Raw genomic sequence first — 16,600 nt, 5'->3', positions numbered from 1 at the left:
CACCTTTTTTTCTGAAAGTTTATTTTCGTTCTTGTAATTCAAAGTAAAAACCTATATCTTCTCTTCTGTACTTGTAACTTATGAAATTCTTCAATTTAAAATTTAATTCAATTTAAAAATAAATCTATCTTGCTATTTAATAAAATACAGGCTATATACCTCCTCTTTGTTTGTGAGTTCTTGAGAATGCTTCCTATTAAAGCGTTCTTGGTCGCATCTCTCAACGCCTACCATCTTAATAACAAATAGTCATAGAAGCTAGGATTTATCCACGGACCACCGACTGCACTAATATCCGTATACTCCTCAACGGTACATATATAGATAGAAATAATGCTTATGATGATTTTCCTCTTTTTACAACAGTTATCATAACTGATCCGATACATGTCAGACCTACTAGACAGACAGAACTTCATAATAACCTATGCTTACTACGTGGTTGGCAGAATGCGGCGGATCCTTCTTCATGCGATCATTACGTTTCATGCACCAACTCACGAACCATGAGGAGAATTTGTCCCATGGGACCATTTGGTGAACGATTATGGTATTCAGTGGTAACCAAAAGATGTGAGTTGCAACAAAATGTGCAGTGTAGAAATGGAACTAGACCAGCTACAGAAACAACAACAACAACAACAACTACAACATCACCACCGACAACAAAAACAACAACGACATATGTTCCTGGAAAATGAACTTAAAGAGTAGTGCAAATGCATTGCCTAGAGCATGAAAGCTTTCTTAAAGGGTGGTGCTGTTAATAAACATTTTTTAAAGGTCTTCCAATATTATGTAAGGAGTAATGTGATAAATTTCAATCCTCTTAACAAGTAACAATTAGCGAAAAAGGTTACTTAGTAATAATAACAGATATTAGACGTTTAACACACTATAAATCTTATCCTGTTGACTACTCTGAGGAAACATTGGTAATACACCTTTACGATACTTCAATTGTATATGCGTTCCTACGGTTCTCCATAGTTTTACAATATCGGAAGAAAGGAGGTAAAAAACATGTTTTTATAAGAGTTTGTTAAAGACGAAAGCGTGTTTTCTCCAGTTTTTTAACTTCCTTCAAATCAAGTTCTTTCAAATTTTCAGGAAACGTTAATAATAATAAGATTCAAATTATATGTAATTTTCCATAAAAACGCAAGAAAATTTATCACGAAAGAACGTGTTTTTTGCTTAATAAACTCTTATAAAAGTGTGATGTTTACCTCCTCCGATTGCAAATGAGCTGCGATGGAGTGTTAGATTTCCCGAATTATCGTAAAGGTGTAGTAGGTACTACATGAAATGCAATGAAAGGCTGTTTTCCAATGGCGTTTTTTTTAAGGCAGGCGTAATATTTACGCTTGAAAATTCCTCACTTTTATTCCACCTGTTCAATTTCGCCAAAAAGGCGTATGTTTTAGATTAATTAAAAAATCCAAACCATTTGTAATAATATTGGCAACAGGTCATTTTATTAAACGTTATTGGAACCTTCTGCTCTCGCGTATGGAATTCTAGTCACCCCAATGTTTTTCAAGGAATTACAATTTTTTTTTACAGACGAAGCCTCCCCTTACCAATTTGCGCACAAAAGCAATATGGTTATATTTTCACGCGTGCAAAAGTTTAGGACTTAGACTAAATAATGGGTTTCAATGTAAACTACAAAATTATATTTTCGCGCGTTTTAGTTCTGGTTCGAACCCTTTTCTTCGTGATTTCTGTTCTAAATTTCGCGCAAAAATTAATACAAATAATATCCTAAAATAAATAAAAAGAAAGAAAGAAAGAAAACAGAAGTAGTAACAAAATAAAATCTCTTACCTAAAATTACAAATGGAATTATGTAAAATGCATTCACCATTCGTGTATTCATAAAAAAATGCTTCATCGTTTTATTTTCTTGAAAATACTAATTACCCTTCATGTATTTTACGCGCGATTACTTTATGATGTCTATTTCAAGTTTCATACAAAACAACCTGGTTGTTACACGCGCTAAAATAGATTTCAAATCCAAAATAAAACACACTGGAATAAATTAACAATATTGACATCCGATTGGTTATCAGAAAGCAACCAATAAAGTATCAGACCTGGATCAGTGTTTCCATCGACTTGTTTTTTTTTATATTTTTTAGTTTCAACATATATGTTTCATGTTTGGACAGCCGTGTAAACCAGTCACGTATCGAATATAGTTACAGAAAATACAAGCAATGCTATTTAAACGATCCAGCTTCTTCACTGGTTTACGAAAAGTTACTTTCTGTTTCATCTGTGCTATGTTCTGAGCTCTTTGTGCAGCTGACAATTCATGAACCATTCGTTTTACTGACGTTGGAGGTTTTGTCGTTCTTATTAACACTTTTCTTTCGTCAGCTTTGTCCCTTGTTGTATGCTTTGCCCATCTCACGCTAACTTTATCCGTCACTAGACCGTCAATTAATGTCGTATCTTGTAAACGCAAATGTTCGACAAAATATAAATCAGATGTACCCGGTAATCCGATAAATTTGGTTGCATACGCACACAACAATAAAGATAGAAGATGTACTTTGTCTCTCAAAAAGGCATGTGCTCGTTTAGGTAAATTATTTTCAATAAAAGTTTCAGCGAAGACGAGGTTGAAGCCTCGTTGCTGCAAATTTGTAAATAAATGATGCTGATTAGATTTGCTGACAATCAACACATTCCGTGACGCATTTTTTAGGCTATGACGTTCCGCCTCGTTTGCGATAAACGTTGATATACTGCCGTCGTCTTTACTACCGACGACATGATTTGCCAGCACGGCAATATATCCGTAACCTAGTAACCGAGCCAGTCTTTTTGTCGTCTTCGTGATTTTTTTAGAGAATCGAATATAAAATAACAACAATTCTTGAGCTTTCTGAGCTCTCTGTTTGTCAAAGAAACGAATATGTGTAGTATCAAGTGTATCCCCCTGAAAAAATATCAAATCTTCTTTCCGTTTATACAGTTCCGTCAGGATACCTCTATATAACGCTTTTACATGAAGTGGGGGACCCCATCTATCTATATAATTTTCTGTGCCAGGACATATATATTGTCTTTCCAAACCATTTAAGTTCAATTTCAAAGGTGAGAAATATTGCTCTTTTAACAGACGCCATGTTTGAATGTTTTCAACAGATGGAATATAGTCTAACCAAAAACCAAGACGGGGGTCATGACATACGGTATAACGTTTCATAAGTTTTATATTGTCCACTTGAGTTGTGTCAATTTCACCTAGTTTGATCATGCTAGACAATAAATCAAAATCTATAACTTCTGACATATAAAAATTGTCATCTTTGCTCTTTTCTGTTAAGTTATTTACCATACTCGATTTATGAGGAAATAATGGCGGAACAAGTAACGTACGTTTCAATAGATAAGCGAATACATTCGCGTTTTCAAACTGCAGAAGTTGTTTAGTCCAAGAACCATTTAACCTTTCATACGTTATAAATCTTTCTTTGTTATCTGTCGGAGGGAAAACAAAGCCATCTTCTTCTATATGAAATCGCCACGGAATTCGCAAAGGAGTTTTATTGGTTGGTGTAGTAGCTTTTATATTTGTAATAGTAAGTTTCACAGTGGGCTTGCGTAGTCGTAAATCAATAATACCAATGTTATGGAGACGTAACGTAATAAAAGTCACAAGTAACACACCGATTGTGAAATTCAGAAAAAATATATTTCTTCTTGAAAACCAAAACATTATTTTAATTAATTTTATAAAACATATTTTCATATCTTCATGTTCTTTTTTATCTGGACTCGCCTACTATGCAATAAGGAAGACTTTAAGATTAAAAGATCAATGCCGAAGGTTGAATAAATGAGTTTGACAAAATTTTGCGCATATTTGGTACAACCGCAAAGCATCCCCCTTCGTTTCTTCGCATATTGAGTATTATTTGATGACAACTTTAACCCTATTATTCCTGGGCGGGCACAAAGTGCCCGCGAACTCTTTGACTAGGCATAACTTTGGATACACACACAGAGGGTTACAAGGGACAAAAAAGCTAGGTATAATAGGGTTAAAATACGAACAAATTAGTAGGCGCGGTCACCAATGACGCAAATTAATTAAAACAAAAAAAATTGGATTCCTTTCTTATGCAATCGAATTGACCTTTTCTTTCCTTTGTAAAAACACACACGGATTATTCTATGGTCCACAAATTGAAAACTAACACAAGTAAACGCTAGCAGCTTTGACATCAGGCAACAAACTTTGGGGATAAGAATGAGAAAATCAACCAATTAAATTGATGTGTGGCTTTAGATGTAGTTAGAGTGTAGCTATGTTCCGTGTTGCCGCACTTCATGTGAATTGAAAGATTATTATGCTTCAACACTTTAATAATGGAGCTTTTACCTATTTTATCACTTACGACATGTGCGAAATATACCTTAATTCAACTAATTTTCGCGAAACTAAAAAAAAAAATACGTTTTACCGCTACTCAAATATTGTAGATAGTTTTGTATATTGCACAATATCGACAAGTACTTGATTTAATGGGACGAAAATGATTGTTTTATATAAACGAGTTAGAAAGAAAGCTTTATCTCTCTGTGAATGCAATGCGGGTATTTTTAATCCAAGGAAAAAAAGTTTTCTAAATTAGTGGCTTTGCGAGCGCTTGCTTAACAGGCCTTCAAGGCATGAAGCCCTGCGGATGAAGTTAACTACTCAAAAAAATAAAAACCTGTCACTATCTAGAAAATCTAAATTATGCTTTTTTTAGCTTCCGATAAAACACATCCACGCCAGATACCCAGCAAATCTTTCATTTAGTTTGAACTTAGTCGCAAGACTTCAACTATGAAATAAAGCATGACGCTGGGTGGCATTGGGTAAGATTAGGACAGCATTTGTCCAAGAATGTTGACTGGCTATTGTGACAATTTTATATTATGGACCAGAATTACGTACGAAAAAATATATAAATAGTAATGGTTTGGGCAAATTGCACAGAATAAAATAAATTTGAAATCAGCTTCATGGCTCTAAAGTTTAGTGTCGATGTGTGTGACCAATGTCAGCGAAAGAAAACAACACTCATGGTAATCTGTAAAAAAAAAAGAATTAAAGCACTTAAATTCACTAAAAGTAGCGAATTTTTTCTCCTTTATAGAAAATGTGTTGCCGCTACAGACAAAGATTCTGTAGATGTTTGCTTTCTTTTAAATATAAAATTTTAAGTCCCTTAACTATGGCATTACTGATTGGTTGAAACTTTGTGTTTAATGACATGATGCTGATGTAAGCAAAATCTGTGGCACCTCAGCTTGCGTTTTCTCGAAATTAAAGTGCTCGCTATATGCGGCTACAATAATAAGTTCAGGTTTCAATTTCACAAACGTTACCTTCTTTAATCTATCGATGGGTTTTCAACCGATTTCGTTAACATTCTACATGGCCTTAATCTACACACAAAATTAATGAAACAAGGGCATTTTTTCGTCAAATGATCAAAACCCTGACGCAGCACTCTTAAATCGTTACTTTCCTGAACCTGCAGGCCAATTGGACAAAGTTTAAAATTTGCTAGAACTCCCACAGAACGAAATAGTAACATTTTTGTGCCAAAATTCGATGAAAATTAGTCGTGCTGACGTGACTAACAATTAGTACGTTTCAAGAGTAGAGATTTAAGTATGTAACCTATGAAGTGAGTCCACTCTTAACATTAACCACTTCCAAATGTGAGACAAAGAGTTCATGTAATTAATTGTGTTGACCAACTTCGATATTAGCCATCTTGTTTTAGTATATTTCTCCCTTGACTGTACTAAGCTTTAAACACAATTATGGAAAATACAAGTTAAGATTATTTCCACAATTATCTAAGTTATGTTTATCTAAAGTAAACAATTTAGATTCCAAGTTGGAAATCCTTTCCACCCTTAATTTCATATTTAGTTAGCGTGTTATTAACTGCTCCGTGTTTTTTGTGTATAATGTAAAAAAATGTTATATGAACCTTCTCCTGAATAATTTAAAGTAGTGTTTAATATCGATTCAGATTTTTTTTGTTAACTAATATAAGAAATTATTCTCCAATATTTACTTGTCTCATTGAAAATTCTATATTATATTTAAACAAAAAAAAGAGAAGAAAAATTTATTTTGCAAGCTGCATATCTGTGTTGTTGTGGTAGTTAAAAAGTTTTAGATTTACATCATGAAAGACGTTGTAAGATTGTCCTGGGTTGGAAATGAAATTGGTAGGTCGATTTTGCTATAGATATCTCTATTAACCCTTAAAATTAGCGTGTGCGACTCTAATAAACGGTCCAATAAATGAGAAGAAATAGGGGATCAGTAGGAAAACTAAACTAATCTCGTCAAAGTGTCAGTTTTTACATACGTAATCAGACAGAATTTATTGCAAAGGTGTGGAGTTGTGATAATTTATTTTAAAAGGTAGAAAGTCGAAATATCGAAATTATCTAATTTTTAAAAGTGATGCATGCAAAGTTTTTTGTTGTAATAAAAATTATGACCATTTATTTTAAAGGGAACAAAATTAAAATATCCAACTTATGTAATTTTCACAAATGATAAATGTGCAGTTATAGGTTGTATATTTAACTTTTATGTCTGCTGCATTATTGGGTTTTCACTTGTGAGAAAGCCAAACTACTGCGAAAACAAAATACTCTTTTTTATAACCAACTTATCAGAAGCAACACGAGGCTTAAATCTTTTAAACAACAGAACAACTTGTAAGCAAGCATCCTTAACTGTGTAAATAAAAAAAATGGAAAACGACAAAAAATAGTGGAGCTTAACTGAGAAAATGGTAAATTCTTTCGGCTCAAATAGATAGTCAACAGACAATAGGTAAACAAACGCTGGAGCTGTAAAACCAAACTTAAGAACTGAGACAAAATTTTGTGTTGCATGTGAAAAGCGTGTGAAAGGTTGTCGGTAGGGGAAAAGGAAGATACGGCTGTTAATTTGCGTATTTATTAGAACAATACAATGGTATCAATGTCAAACGAAAACACTCCAGCACTATATCATGGTTTTGTCTCTAGATTAGTAATTAAAAACATCTGCTGTGATTAAAATGATTGGCTAACTAAGTAGCCAATCAAATTTAATTCGCATGTAATGTAAACCAAAATAGAGAGTGGAATTGTATTACCTTTTAAGGGCTGTTCATATGAGGCGAGCTGGCTTGGTCAGGCGGGCTAATATTTTTATACGTTCATGTGAGGCGAGCTGGCCCGGTTAGGCGGGCTTAAAAATTCACGAAAGATGTTTATATAAATTTTACAGCGCGTTCTGAAGTAAATTTAAATTACAAACATTCTTCCAAAAAATGTATTTTGTCAAAATAAAAACACGACAAATAAAATTTGATGATAATCTTTTTCATCTGGAGTGTTTTTATTAGCCCGTGGAAAAATCCACGGGTTCGCCCGCCATTTTTATACCGCATTGCGTGCGTCTCGCTACTTGCGCAGCTAAGCTACTATTTTGCGAGACAGACAGACAGACGGACAGACGTATACGGCTATTATAATATAGATTGTTCTCCATGCATATAACATTATCTTCATTAATCGTTTGTGAAGATAGAACAATTGACAAAAGAGTTTATTCTTTAATATTTGTAGCATTTCCGTAGAACAAGTTTTATGCAAGTAAATTAACTTTAATCATGCACAAAAATAAAAATGTCAGCCCGGTTACCCGGTTGAATTCAGAAATTGCGTTTACATGGGAAAAAAACACCCCACTTAACCGAGATCCTGGTACTTGTACCGGGATCTCGGTTAGGCGGCCTGTATATTTTACATATAAGCGCAAAGCATTTTTTGCTAGAAAAATATCACTGAAACGAATATCAAACAACCGGGACCCTGGGTTTCCACCTTTTTTTTCTCCATATGAAAATACTCCCTTAAATAACTTTAATATGGCATAACAAAAAATGTTATATGCTTAAAATCACATCTATATATATCGTCTGTTCTATCTGGAACAGGAAATGTTGTTACTCCAAAGAACATGAAGTTTATTATAGCTAAATTTAGATTTGAGTGGCGCGTTTGTTGAATAAAGGCGTTTTTGAGGAAGGCTTTTATTCTAAAAATATTAATGACTAAAAAGGATTAAAAGGTGGTATTTTAAAAAAAGAAGTACTTTACTTGTTATTTTGCAGACTAGCATCAATTGTGGTTCCCAAAGGAAAACAGATTTTAATGCATATATCTGATGATAAAAATTATTGTTCGCATCACATGCAAACTTATGCAAATTATCGCCGAAACATTGAAAAGTGTTGAAAAGCATTGTACAGTGTCGGCAAAATTTCCTTCACTAATTTTTTGTAGAACAGCACACCATTAAATCATTTAAGCGGGAAAAATGACCAACTTAACGGTGATTTATGAAAAGTGAATTTTTGAGGATAGGAGGATCAGGCGCTTTTGTAGAAAACAAATGTCTGAAATTGTCAAAATTTGTCGGCTATTGGGGATGAAATTTGAAATAGGAAAGGGAAATTATTGTGTCAAAAATTGAGATATATTTTGGGTACAACCCCTGGGATTATTCTTCAACGCAAAGCAAACTGGCCTGAACCTGGATTGGTCGTCCTTTCCCTCACAAAAAATACGTCATTACAAGACGTTGTCCCAACAACGGAAGCGGCATCGATGGCGCTTTGATCAAGATGCCGGGCAAAGAAAAAAAAGGAGGAAAATCGGGCGATTTCAATAAGAATTCGGATACGATCCAAAATCTTAAATACTTAGTCATATTTCTTGGTACAGGATTTCAAAGTTGAACCGCTTACTTGCTATTATTGTTTCACTCCTACTACATCAAAAAGTATAAATTGGCTTTCTACAAATGTTAGCGAGTTATATAAGGCTAATTAATTAATTTACGATGACATTGGGCTAGATGAACGTGTAAGGACAAGCGAAGAAAGAGCTGTTGAAAGAACCTAAAAGCAATTCCAGCTACAGCCATGGACAAAGCATAATAAAATGCCATATTTAATTTTAAATTTCGCCTTCACTGATTACAATGAATCTCACTTTTTGAACTTGTCAAAGTTCACTTGTTTAGAGTGGGCTTAGAAATTCGGATTCGGTACTTGATTATGTCACTTAAAAAAGGCTATTTGTTGCTGAAGACAGCACGACCATTTTTTCGAATTTTGCGACCTTCGTGAGCCCCGACGTGGATTACCTCGTTGCGCTAGAGAATGGCAGTACCAAACTTAAAATGCTCTCTACCCTGCCTACGTGTGCGCAAAGGTATCGACTTTGCAACGTGTCCTCTGCAGATTAGTTCCATTTGAACTCTTTGGTTGTACTTAAAAATGACGAAAAAATTGCCTTTGTTTTATTAATTTGGTCAACGATGGTAGTTAAATAAACCTTCTAACACAACTCACTCATTATTTTTTCCAGATGACAAAAAGGCTAGCGAAGCAATCGACGCTCCACAATACAAAACCAAAAAATTTGAACAAGTAAAAGCACCGGATTTTATTGACAGGATTCTCTCTGCAACAGCTGGAAATGATTATGATGAAGATAATGCAGTAGCAAATTCTGAAAGTCAAAATGGTAGAGATAACAAAGTACAAGAAAGAACATGTGGAGAAGCCAAAAGAGAATATGAGGAAGATCATGGCAAAACTGATGAAGAGAGAGCAGTTCAAAGCTTAGTAAATGCGATGAAAGAATCGATAGATTTGAAGAAGTTTACGTGGACTACTGAAAGAGATTATGGACATTTCGAGGTAATTTTTATTGTTTGTCAATAACATCGTCTCCATTTTCCTATACAACAAAAGCCTGGATAGGAAGATGTTTTATCAAGATGTCTTTTTCTAATATTACGGAAATACAGGGCATATTTTTGAACGGTGATTTCTATTTTTAATTTTTATGTTTAAGACAAGAACGCAATGTGCAGTACATTAACAAAATATAGACCTAGATTTGTTTTTGAGATCCAAAAATAAACATCAGTTTCTTAGATTTATTTCTTGTTATTGTTAGTTAGTCCACTACGATGAACCAACTCCACCAGATCGCATTGCTGCCATATTGGAGTCCATAATGGAGGAAAACAGACTTGAGAAAGAATTCCTTAACATTACTAATAACATCACGTCCAGCAGTTCAACTGCAACTCTTCGATCACAAACTCCTTTACAGAGATGCAAAAGCAAGAAATTAAAAGAGAATGGTACGCTCGTAACTCTCAAAGTACCCATCAAACTCTCTCAGGAGGAGCACGTTCATAGTCCTGTATTGGATGGAAACTGGGTACCACCAATAGAGAGTGAATCACAACCAACACCTTTAAGTAGCAGACCACCGAGTTCTCTGACAAAACAAAAGAAAGTGAAGAAGAAGAAAAAGAAAAGTAAAGTCTTACAGTGTTCTTCGACAGAATATGATGTAAGTTCGTTTGTTTAATTTCTCCCTAGAGGTTGACTTAAGATTAATATTGTCCAGAATAAAATAAACTGGCGAAACGTAATGAAAAATGCGTCACTACACGCCCTTTTGTAATCAAAATCCTATAATTAACATGAGGGTAAATCATTTAAAGAAAACGAAGCAACTTGTAAGCAAAAGTAAGCCTGAAGTAAAAGGCAAAATAAGAGGAAGTATATAATTTGTTTAGAGACTCCCCTAGTTCTTAAAGTGAGGCGAGTATCACTCGCCTTCGAACTCGAATAAACGAAAAGTTTGAATTTGATTGTGACATCAACGTAACTCAGCAAGGAAACACGTGATTTTGTTTTATCAATTATAACCCATAAGTACGTCACCTTATTTTGTCCGCGGAAAGAGAGAGGGCAGATTCCAAAGAGACCAAGATCCACGACAATGAAAACTATCTACAACTAAGGGAGGGTTAGAACAATTAGGAAACGTGGATATTTCTAGGAAAGACATTTTGTGTTTGCCGTACACCACTAAACAACAAGTCAATGTAATGCAACATTATTCTGAACTCTGTCAATCAGATACAATGTTTCAATTTGTGATCAAAAGAAACTTTACTTCTTCTCAATAAATAGAAGTAGAATTTGAGAGGTAACGTGAAATGAATTAATTGCGGGGGGTAGAAGGGAGGAGGGAGGGTAGGAATTCTAATTAATTGACTAATATTTGACTGTTGGGATGGTGAAGTGAGTCTTTATAATCCCAAGTTAAACGTATGAGTTAGAATTTGGAAGCTTTTTCAATTAAGTTAAGTATAGTAGCTGTAACTACTTATCCTATTTGCTACATTTTTTATCTGCCTGGTCAAACGGTAAAAATTACCTGAAACCGTTAAAAATTTATTTGTAGTGCGTGGCGGTAAAAAGAACAGTTGAGTCAACCATCATGGAATACTTCACCGGCAAAAGTTACGACTCCGACGAATCAAAACATATGTGCGGATTAATCGCCGATCTTATAAAAACGAAAGTAAAACATTTATATCCACCTCGCTACAAGTTGATCTGTATAGTATCCATAATGAAGACAAAACAACAGTCAATAAGAATAGCAAGCAGAGGATTATGGGATACCAGTAGAGACAAAGTTATTGATTATTGCTATAGCAACGGCGAAATGGACGTGTTATGTATGGTATACGCAATTTACAAGGAATGATAAATTCACACTGAATAAACCAGTTTCGTTACCAGGTCTCAAATTTGTGGACTGAACCAAAAACAGATGTGTACAAATATTGAACATAAAACTTAAGGTTTTAAAAGTGATATAAAAGTTATCATTTAATATATATATTTATATATAAATTATATTTTTCCAAGTGTCACAAAATGTTGACAATAGAGAAGTTACTTCATTTGCAAGGTCAACCTAATTACTTTGCTTTGGAACAATTTCGATTCTCTGCTTGATAATAATTTTCACAGACATCGTATTTATCTTTATATTAATGACAGTTGTATTTTGTCCCATCTGCTAGAAAACGTCGTGTTATGGAAACACGAAATGCGATATATAAAGGACGAGTAACAGTTACGCAGCGTTATGCTGTGCATTTTTCTACGGGTGACCGACTGGTCTAATAGCTGTATTTTGTTTGTTTGTCGGCGCGAAGTCCATAATGATAAAAAAAAGTCCGGAAACCGGGGGAGGCAGTCATTTTTTGGAAATGTACACTCCCGTCTGCCTTAAAAACAAAATGGCGTCTTGCGCTAGTATTCCTAAAAAAATGCCAAAGTTTTGCCCTGCAGTAAATATTTCCTTTCGAGTATTGACGTGGTGTTGATGTTGGTTCATGTTAACCTCGTTCCCAGGGCTCTTTGTCTCTCCATGGCGCTGCGCTTATTGATAGGTCTCGTCGTCCGATATGCAAAAGACACAACAGGTCCTTGGATCAAGGTTGGGTTCATGTTGATGGGGTTCTCTTTTTTGTACCGAATTTTTTAGTCTCTGTTCTTTGTAGTTTAGGCATGCATTCTCAATTTAAAGTAGTTATTTAATCACGTTTTTTCACAACAATTTTAGGATTTTGGCTACAACGTAGGACATGTTGAGGGAGTACCCTAGCTAGATATATTTACACTGTTATGTTGAAGTTTTTATTCCGTTTTGTAAAAGTGATTTTTATCCCAGCCATTTTCATTGTTTCAGTTTTAATATCTTCACTCATTTTATTTATACTGATCTGCAACTTGTGTTACAGCTACCTAGCTACCTGTAGATAAAAAAAGGGAAAGCATAGCCATATACAGTTGACTGTGCCAAAATTTTCAACTATAATTTCTTATGCTATGTGCAGCCAGGTAGCTTCACCTTTTCCTGTAATATATGCTTTTAGCATGCTAACATTCGAAGAAGCGAAATGCTCTGAGCTTATGCGGCGTCGTCTGCTTTTCGCGAGCTTTACGTTACGACATCTGATATGGGAGTAATTAGCAGTTTACGATAAGTAACGTAGCTCAGAAGTTAATGCTTAACCGTTCGAAAGTTTTCATAAGGTCAATCTCGAACCCAGGTTCTTGTGGCCCCTGAGCCGTTATTAACTACATCAACAAGGCAAAATGCCCTGGGAACGAGGTGTCATAAGGTGGTATTTAGACCTTTTAAGGCTCTATACACTTAGCTGCAAGCCGCCTTTTCGCAAAAGTCATATCATGTAGATGCACACAAGCCATGAACTCAAAATTAATCAAATAATTTCTCGTGACAAGTTAAGTCTAGTTTCTAAAATCTAAGAAAAAATGCCAAAGATCTTTAAATCTTCCAGTAGAGTTTTTTTTTGTCCCCAAATGACAAGAGTCTTCTTCGACAGAGTTTATGTGGTGAAAACTTCTCTTTTAATGGTAATGCAATAAAACACTCACTAATCCTTTATTATGATGTAAGCTGCGAAAAGACGAAAACTCGTCCCCAGGACTGGATTTCCCACTTTTCTGCAGGGATGTACAAAACAAATACCATGTCTTCGTATAAAGGGAAACACGAAAAATATGTTTCCAGAATTCATTGTTAATTTACAAAAACACACCACGTTCAGGTGCATCTGAAATATCTCTGTCTTGATGGGTGTACGGTGGAGGATTTTCCGCGCCTCTAAATATAGGCCCAGATATTGTTCTCCCCCGTTCGTCTTCTTCATCGTTGTTATTATTGTGTGGAATATTTCTGTAATGGAGAAAGGCTTCGATCAGAAAAAGTAACATCATAAGGAAACCAAAAGCAGCTGAAAGGCCGCAGCGTGTTCCTCTCGATCCAGGAAAATGATCAGCGACGGAAGCCACCAGGCAACTGCTAATCATAAAAGCTAGCGCTCCCATCAAGACAGGATAGAGTAGAATATCCGACGACGTGCATAACTTGGGCATACGACGCCATAGTGACGTAACGTGAAGAATTAAATCCAGCGAAATATACATAAAACTGGTCCACACGACAAATGTGTAAAATGAGAATCGTGTAAAAAACACACCAATTACGCTCGGTAAAATACATCCAGCTAATGTAACGAAAATTAATTCAAAAAACTTCACACGACCCAACCATGTGTCTGTGACGTACGACAGATCAAAAACGATCATTCCGTTAAGTATTCTACGTTGGCGGTTTTCCTCCATTTCGTCTGGTAGGCTCTCCGAATCGTCCATCATACTGTAATGTTTTGTTGATGTTCGGAGTATCACAAGTTCATGCACTGCTTTTTAATATTTCTTCTTTATCTTTTACTTGACGTTAACCGTGAGTCTCTTTAAGCTTAAGGTCCACGCAAACGGTTGGCGCGAATACTGAACCAGTTATATAAACTTTAACTGTCGATAATGCGATAAGCCCTACCTCTCTTGTGTTTTGAAATCGTCTCTTCAAATTATTTGTTGTTTTGTCTACAGTTATTTCACTTTCAAATTCCCTCTTTCTCTTTTACTAACTACTCTCTGAAATAGATTACAACAGACTTTACCTCGATAATTCAGTCATCTGCAAAAATTGTGAACCAAGCTAGGTCGTAGAGTTTTATTGCGAAAAGTTTCTTTCCAATGGTTCGAATTGTTTCTGCAACTAACTACAAGGATGTTTTGATAAACCTAAAGTTAATGTAAAATTTGTTTTGCATGCAATTTTATTATAATTAAAAAGAAATCTTCCCATATAGATCTGGTTATATCATATCCGGAGGTTAAATTTTCGCAAAATTCTTTTAAATAAAAACCAGTTATTCTTATCGTACTAAGCAATTTTCTATACCGTTAAAGCACTTGAAATTGAAAGGAGCTGCAAAATTGACAAAGTTTCTTTATGAGCAACCCAGTAAGTTTATTAAAATTTCTGCTTGTTCAATTACCCCCGTTTTTTCTAATACAATATAATTTTTATCATGTTAAATTTTCATGCAATACTTGATTGTAAGAATTTAAACACAACGATGGAGTGTTTTTAATAGCCTCTATTGGAAAGACAAAACCAGGATAAATATATTCTGGTCTAGTTGATAGTCTGATATGAAAAAAGAACCTCGTCCCCAGAACTATTTGCTTATCCACGGGACTGCTATTTTTGATAGCTAAATGGTGCTGGGGTCGAACTTGATAAGACACGTGCTGTCTGTTTCTCTTTCTCTGAGTTTTGTTGGAACATCATTTTTTGCTACAAAACAGAACCCCACCCCCAGGGCTTGTTCCTCTTATCCAGGGCTTTTTTCTTACATCCAAAGGAAAACGACATGAGACCCAGCCTTAACGGCCTAGGAAGTCAATGTGATAGTCCGAGATTGTGAAGAAAGACAAAAAACCTTAGGGTCGAATTAACAGTGATAATATAATAATGTGCCCCAACCATCCTCGTCTCTGAGCTCTTTAAAGAGCGCTGGGGACTACAATGGGCTCCAATAAAATACATTGTTTAGTGGGTATTGTGTTGGAAAACCAAATCCAAAACCTCCTTTTTTAAAATGTCATATTGTATGGACAAACTTCTGACCATTTCACAGAAAAATAAAATTGAAACCTCTTTTTATCTCTACATAACTACTTTGGGTAAGTAAAACCAGGACGAGGACAATGACCTAGGGCAATTTTACGACTGGCTAAACATGAAAAAAATAAATCTTTTCATAAAACAGAGAGGTTTTACTGTCATAATTAGATAGAACTTCCTGATTTTTAATAAACGAAAAAATGTTAACTGGGAAGCCAACCTATTTCCTAGTGTTTGTGTGGGAGGACTGCAAATATTTTTAAATTGGATTCTCTGAAATAAGATTATGAAAATTCTCCATTAGGGCAGTTTACTTACTCAGCTGACAGGATTTGTTTTTTAGCTATTCTCACATCTAGATAAAAATATGCATAAAAAAAATTCGCGGAAATTCAACCGTTTATCGCTATTTCAAAACGTCGATCCTGGATCGACGTTTTGCTGTCTCTTTTTGCATATCGAACCTATCATTAAGCGCAACGCTAATGAAAGACAAACGAATGAAAAACCCTGGGAACGAGGTTCGCCTGTCAGAGAACCACACTGCGGGGGATTGATATAAAGCTGTGCACAACCATTTTGAAAATATAAAACACGGCTACAACAAAGATGAGAAAATTTTGGCGACACATCAAATTTCCAGTAACACATCAATAACGAAAAGCACAAAGGAGGAGGGCACACTATACGGTTAAGGACAAACTTAACGAATTCCAACAAACTAAGAGTTACAATTAAAACGTTATCGAAACTTAAAAAGCCTACGTCAATATTTAAGCAAAGTCTAGACGCTGATTAAAGTAACGTAGACAATCTACTCGTGGATTAATCGCTATCAACAACCCAAATTGATGATTCAACGTTACTATTAGCACGCACCGCACCCCTTGGGAGCGCACTATGAGGTTAATCGAGTCACTATGGTGCTCGCTATAAACACAAACCAAAAACACTTTATGACGCAAAATATAATAAATTGTAAATCTTTACATGCGCGCGCATTGGGGTAGGTGAACAAGCAGAGCCATATTGGGTAAAATGGGTATCCATAAATGTTATAGATTTTCAGGAATAACAGATCTACTTAAAGTTACTAAATTATTATTTT

The 16,600-nt window shown here is 35.1% G+C and overlaps 3 protein-coding genes across 3 annotated transcripts; 1 reads left to right on the top strand and 2 right to left on the bottom strand.

Annotated features, from left to right (window-relative positions):
* Positions 1-1,291: 1,291 nt before the first annotated feature.
* On the bottom strand, positions 1,292-3,840 carry LOC130628964 (uncharacterized). Its single transcript, XM_057442031.1, has one exon. It carries the CDS (start codon positions 3,767-3,769, stop codon positions 2,150-2,152), a length of 1,620 nt encoding a protein of 539 aa, XP_057298014.1. The 5' UTR covers positions 3,770-3,840; the 3' UTR covers positions 1,292-2,149.
* Positions 3,841-6,123: 2,283 nt separating this feature from the next.
* On the top strand, positions 6,124-12,681 carry LOC130628609 (uncharacterized). The gene is made up of 4 exons (XM_057441589.1): positions 6,124-6,258; positions 9,469-9,803; positions 10,066-10,470; positions 11,374-12,681. The coding sequence occupies exons 1-4, from the start codon at positions 6,216-6,218 to the stop codon at positions 11,680-11,682; spliced, it is 1,092 nt and encodes a 363-aa protein (XP_057297572.1). The 5' UTR covers positions 6,124-6,215; the 3' UTR covers positions 11,683-12,681.
* Positions 12,682-13,181: 500 nt separating this feature from the next.
* On the bottom strand, positions 13,182-14,649 carry LOC130628610 (uncharacterized). The gene has a single exon (XM_057441591.1). The coding sequence runs from the start codon at positions 14,169-14,171 to the stop codon at positions 13,539-13,541; it is 633 nt and encodes a 210-aa protein (XP_057297574.1). The 5' UTR covers positions 14,172-14,649; the 3' UTR covers positions 13,182-13,538.
* Positions 14,650-16,600: the final 1,951 nt, after the last annotated feature.

The sequence above is a fragment of the Hydractinia symbiolongicarpus genome, chromosome 15 (assembly GCF_029227915.1).
Source record: "Hydractinia symbiolongicarpus strain clone_291-10 chromosome 15, HSymV2.1, whole genome shotgun sequence".
NCBI lineage: Eukaryota > Metazoa > Cnidaria > Hydrozoa > Anthoathecata > Hydractiniidae > Hydractinia > Hydractinia symbiolongicarpus.
This window is presented reverse-complemented; position numbering and strand designations above follow the sequence as displayed.

What these genes read in the sequence shown, in the direction of transcription:
- LOC130628964 (XM_057442031.1), bottom strand. Translation starts at nt 3,769, where the DNA reads ATGAAAATATGTTTTATAAAATTAATTAAAATAATGTTTTGGTTTTCA.
- LOC130628609 (XM_057441589.1), top strand. Translation starts at nt 6,216, where the DNA reads ATGAAAGACGTTGTAAGATTGTCCTGGGTTGGAAATGAAATTG. An exon ending in GAGATTATGGACATTTCGAG is followed by an intron (nt 9,804 to 10,065) that starts GTAATTTTTATT and finishes TGTTATTGTTAG; the next exon opens with TTAGTCCACTACGATGAACC. An exon ending in GTTCTTCGACAGAATATGAT is followed by an intron (nt 10,471 to 11,373) that starts GTAAGTTCGTTT and finishes ATTTATTTGTAG; the next exon opens with TGCGTGGCGGTAAAAAGAAC.
- LOC130628610 (XM_057441591.1), bottom strand. Translation starts at nt 14,171, where the DNA reads ATGATGGACGATTCGGAGAGCCTACCAGACGAAATGGAGGAAAACCGC.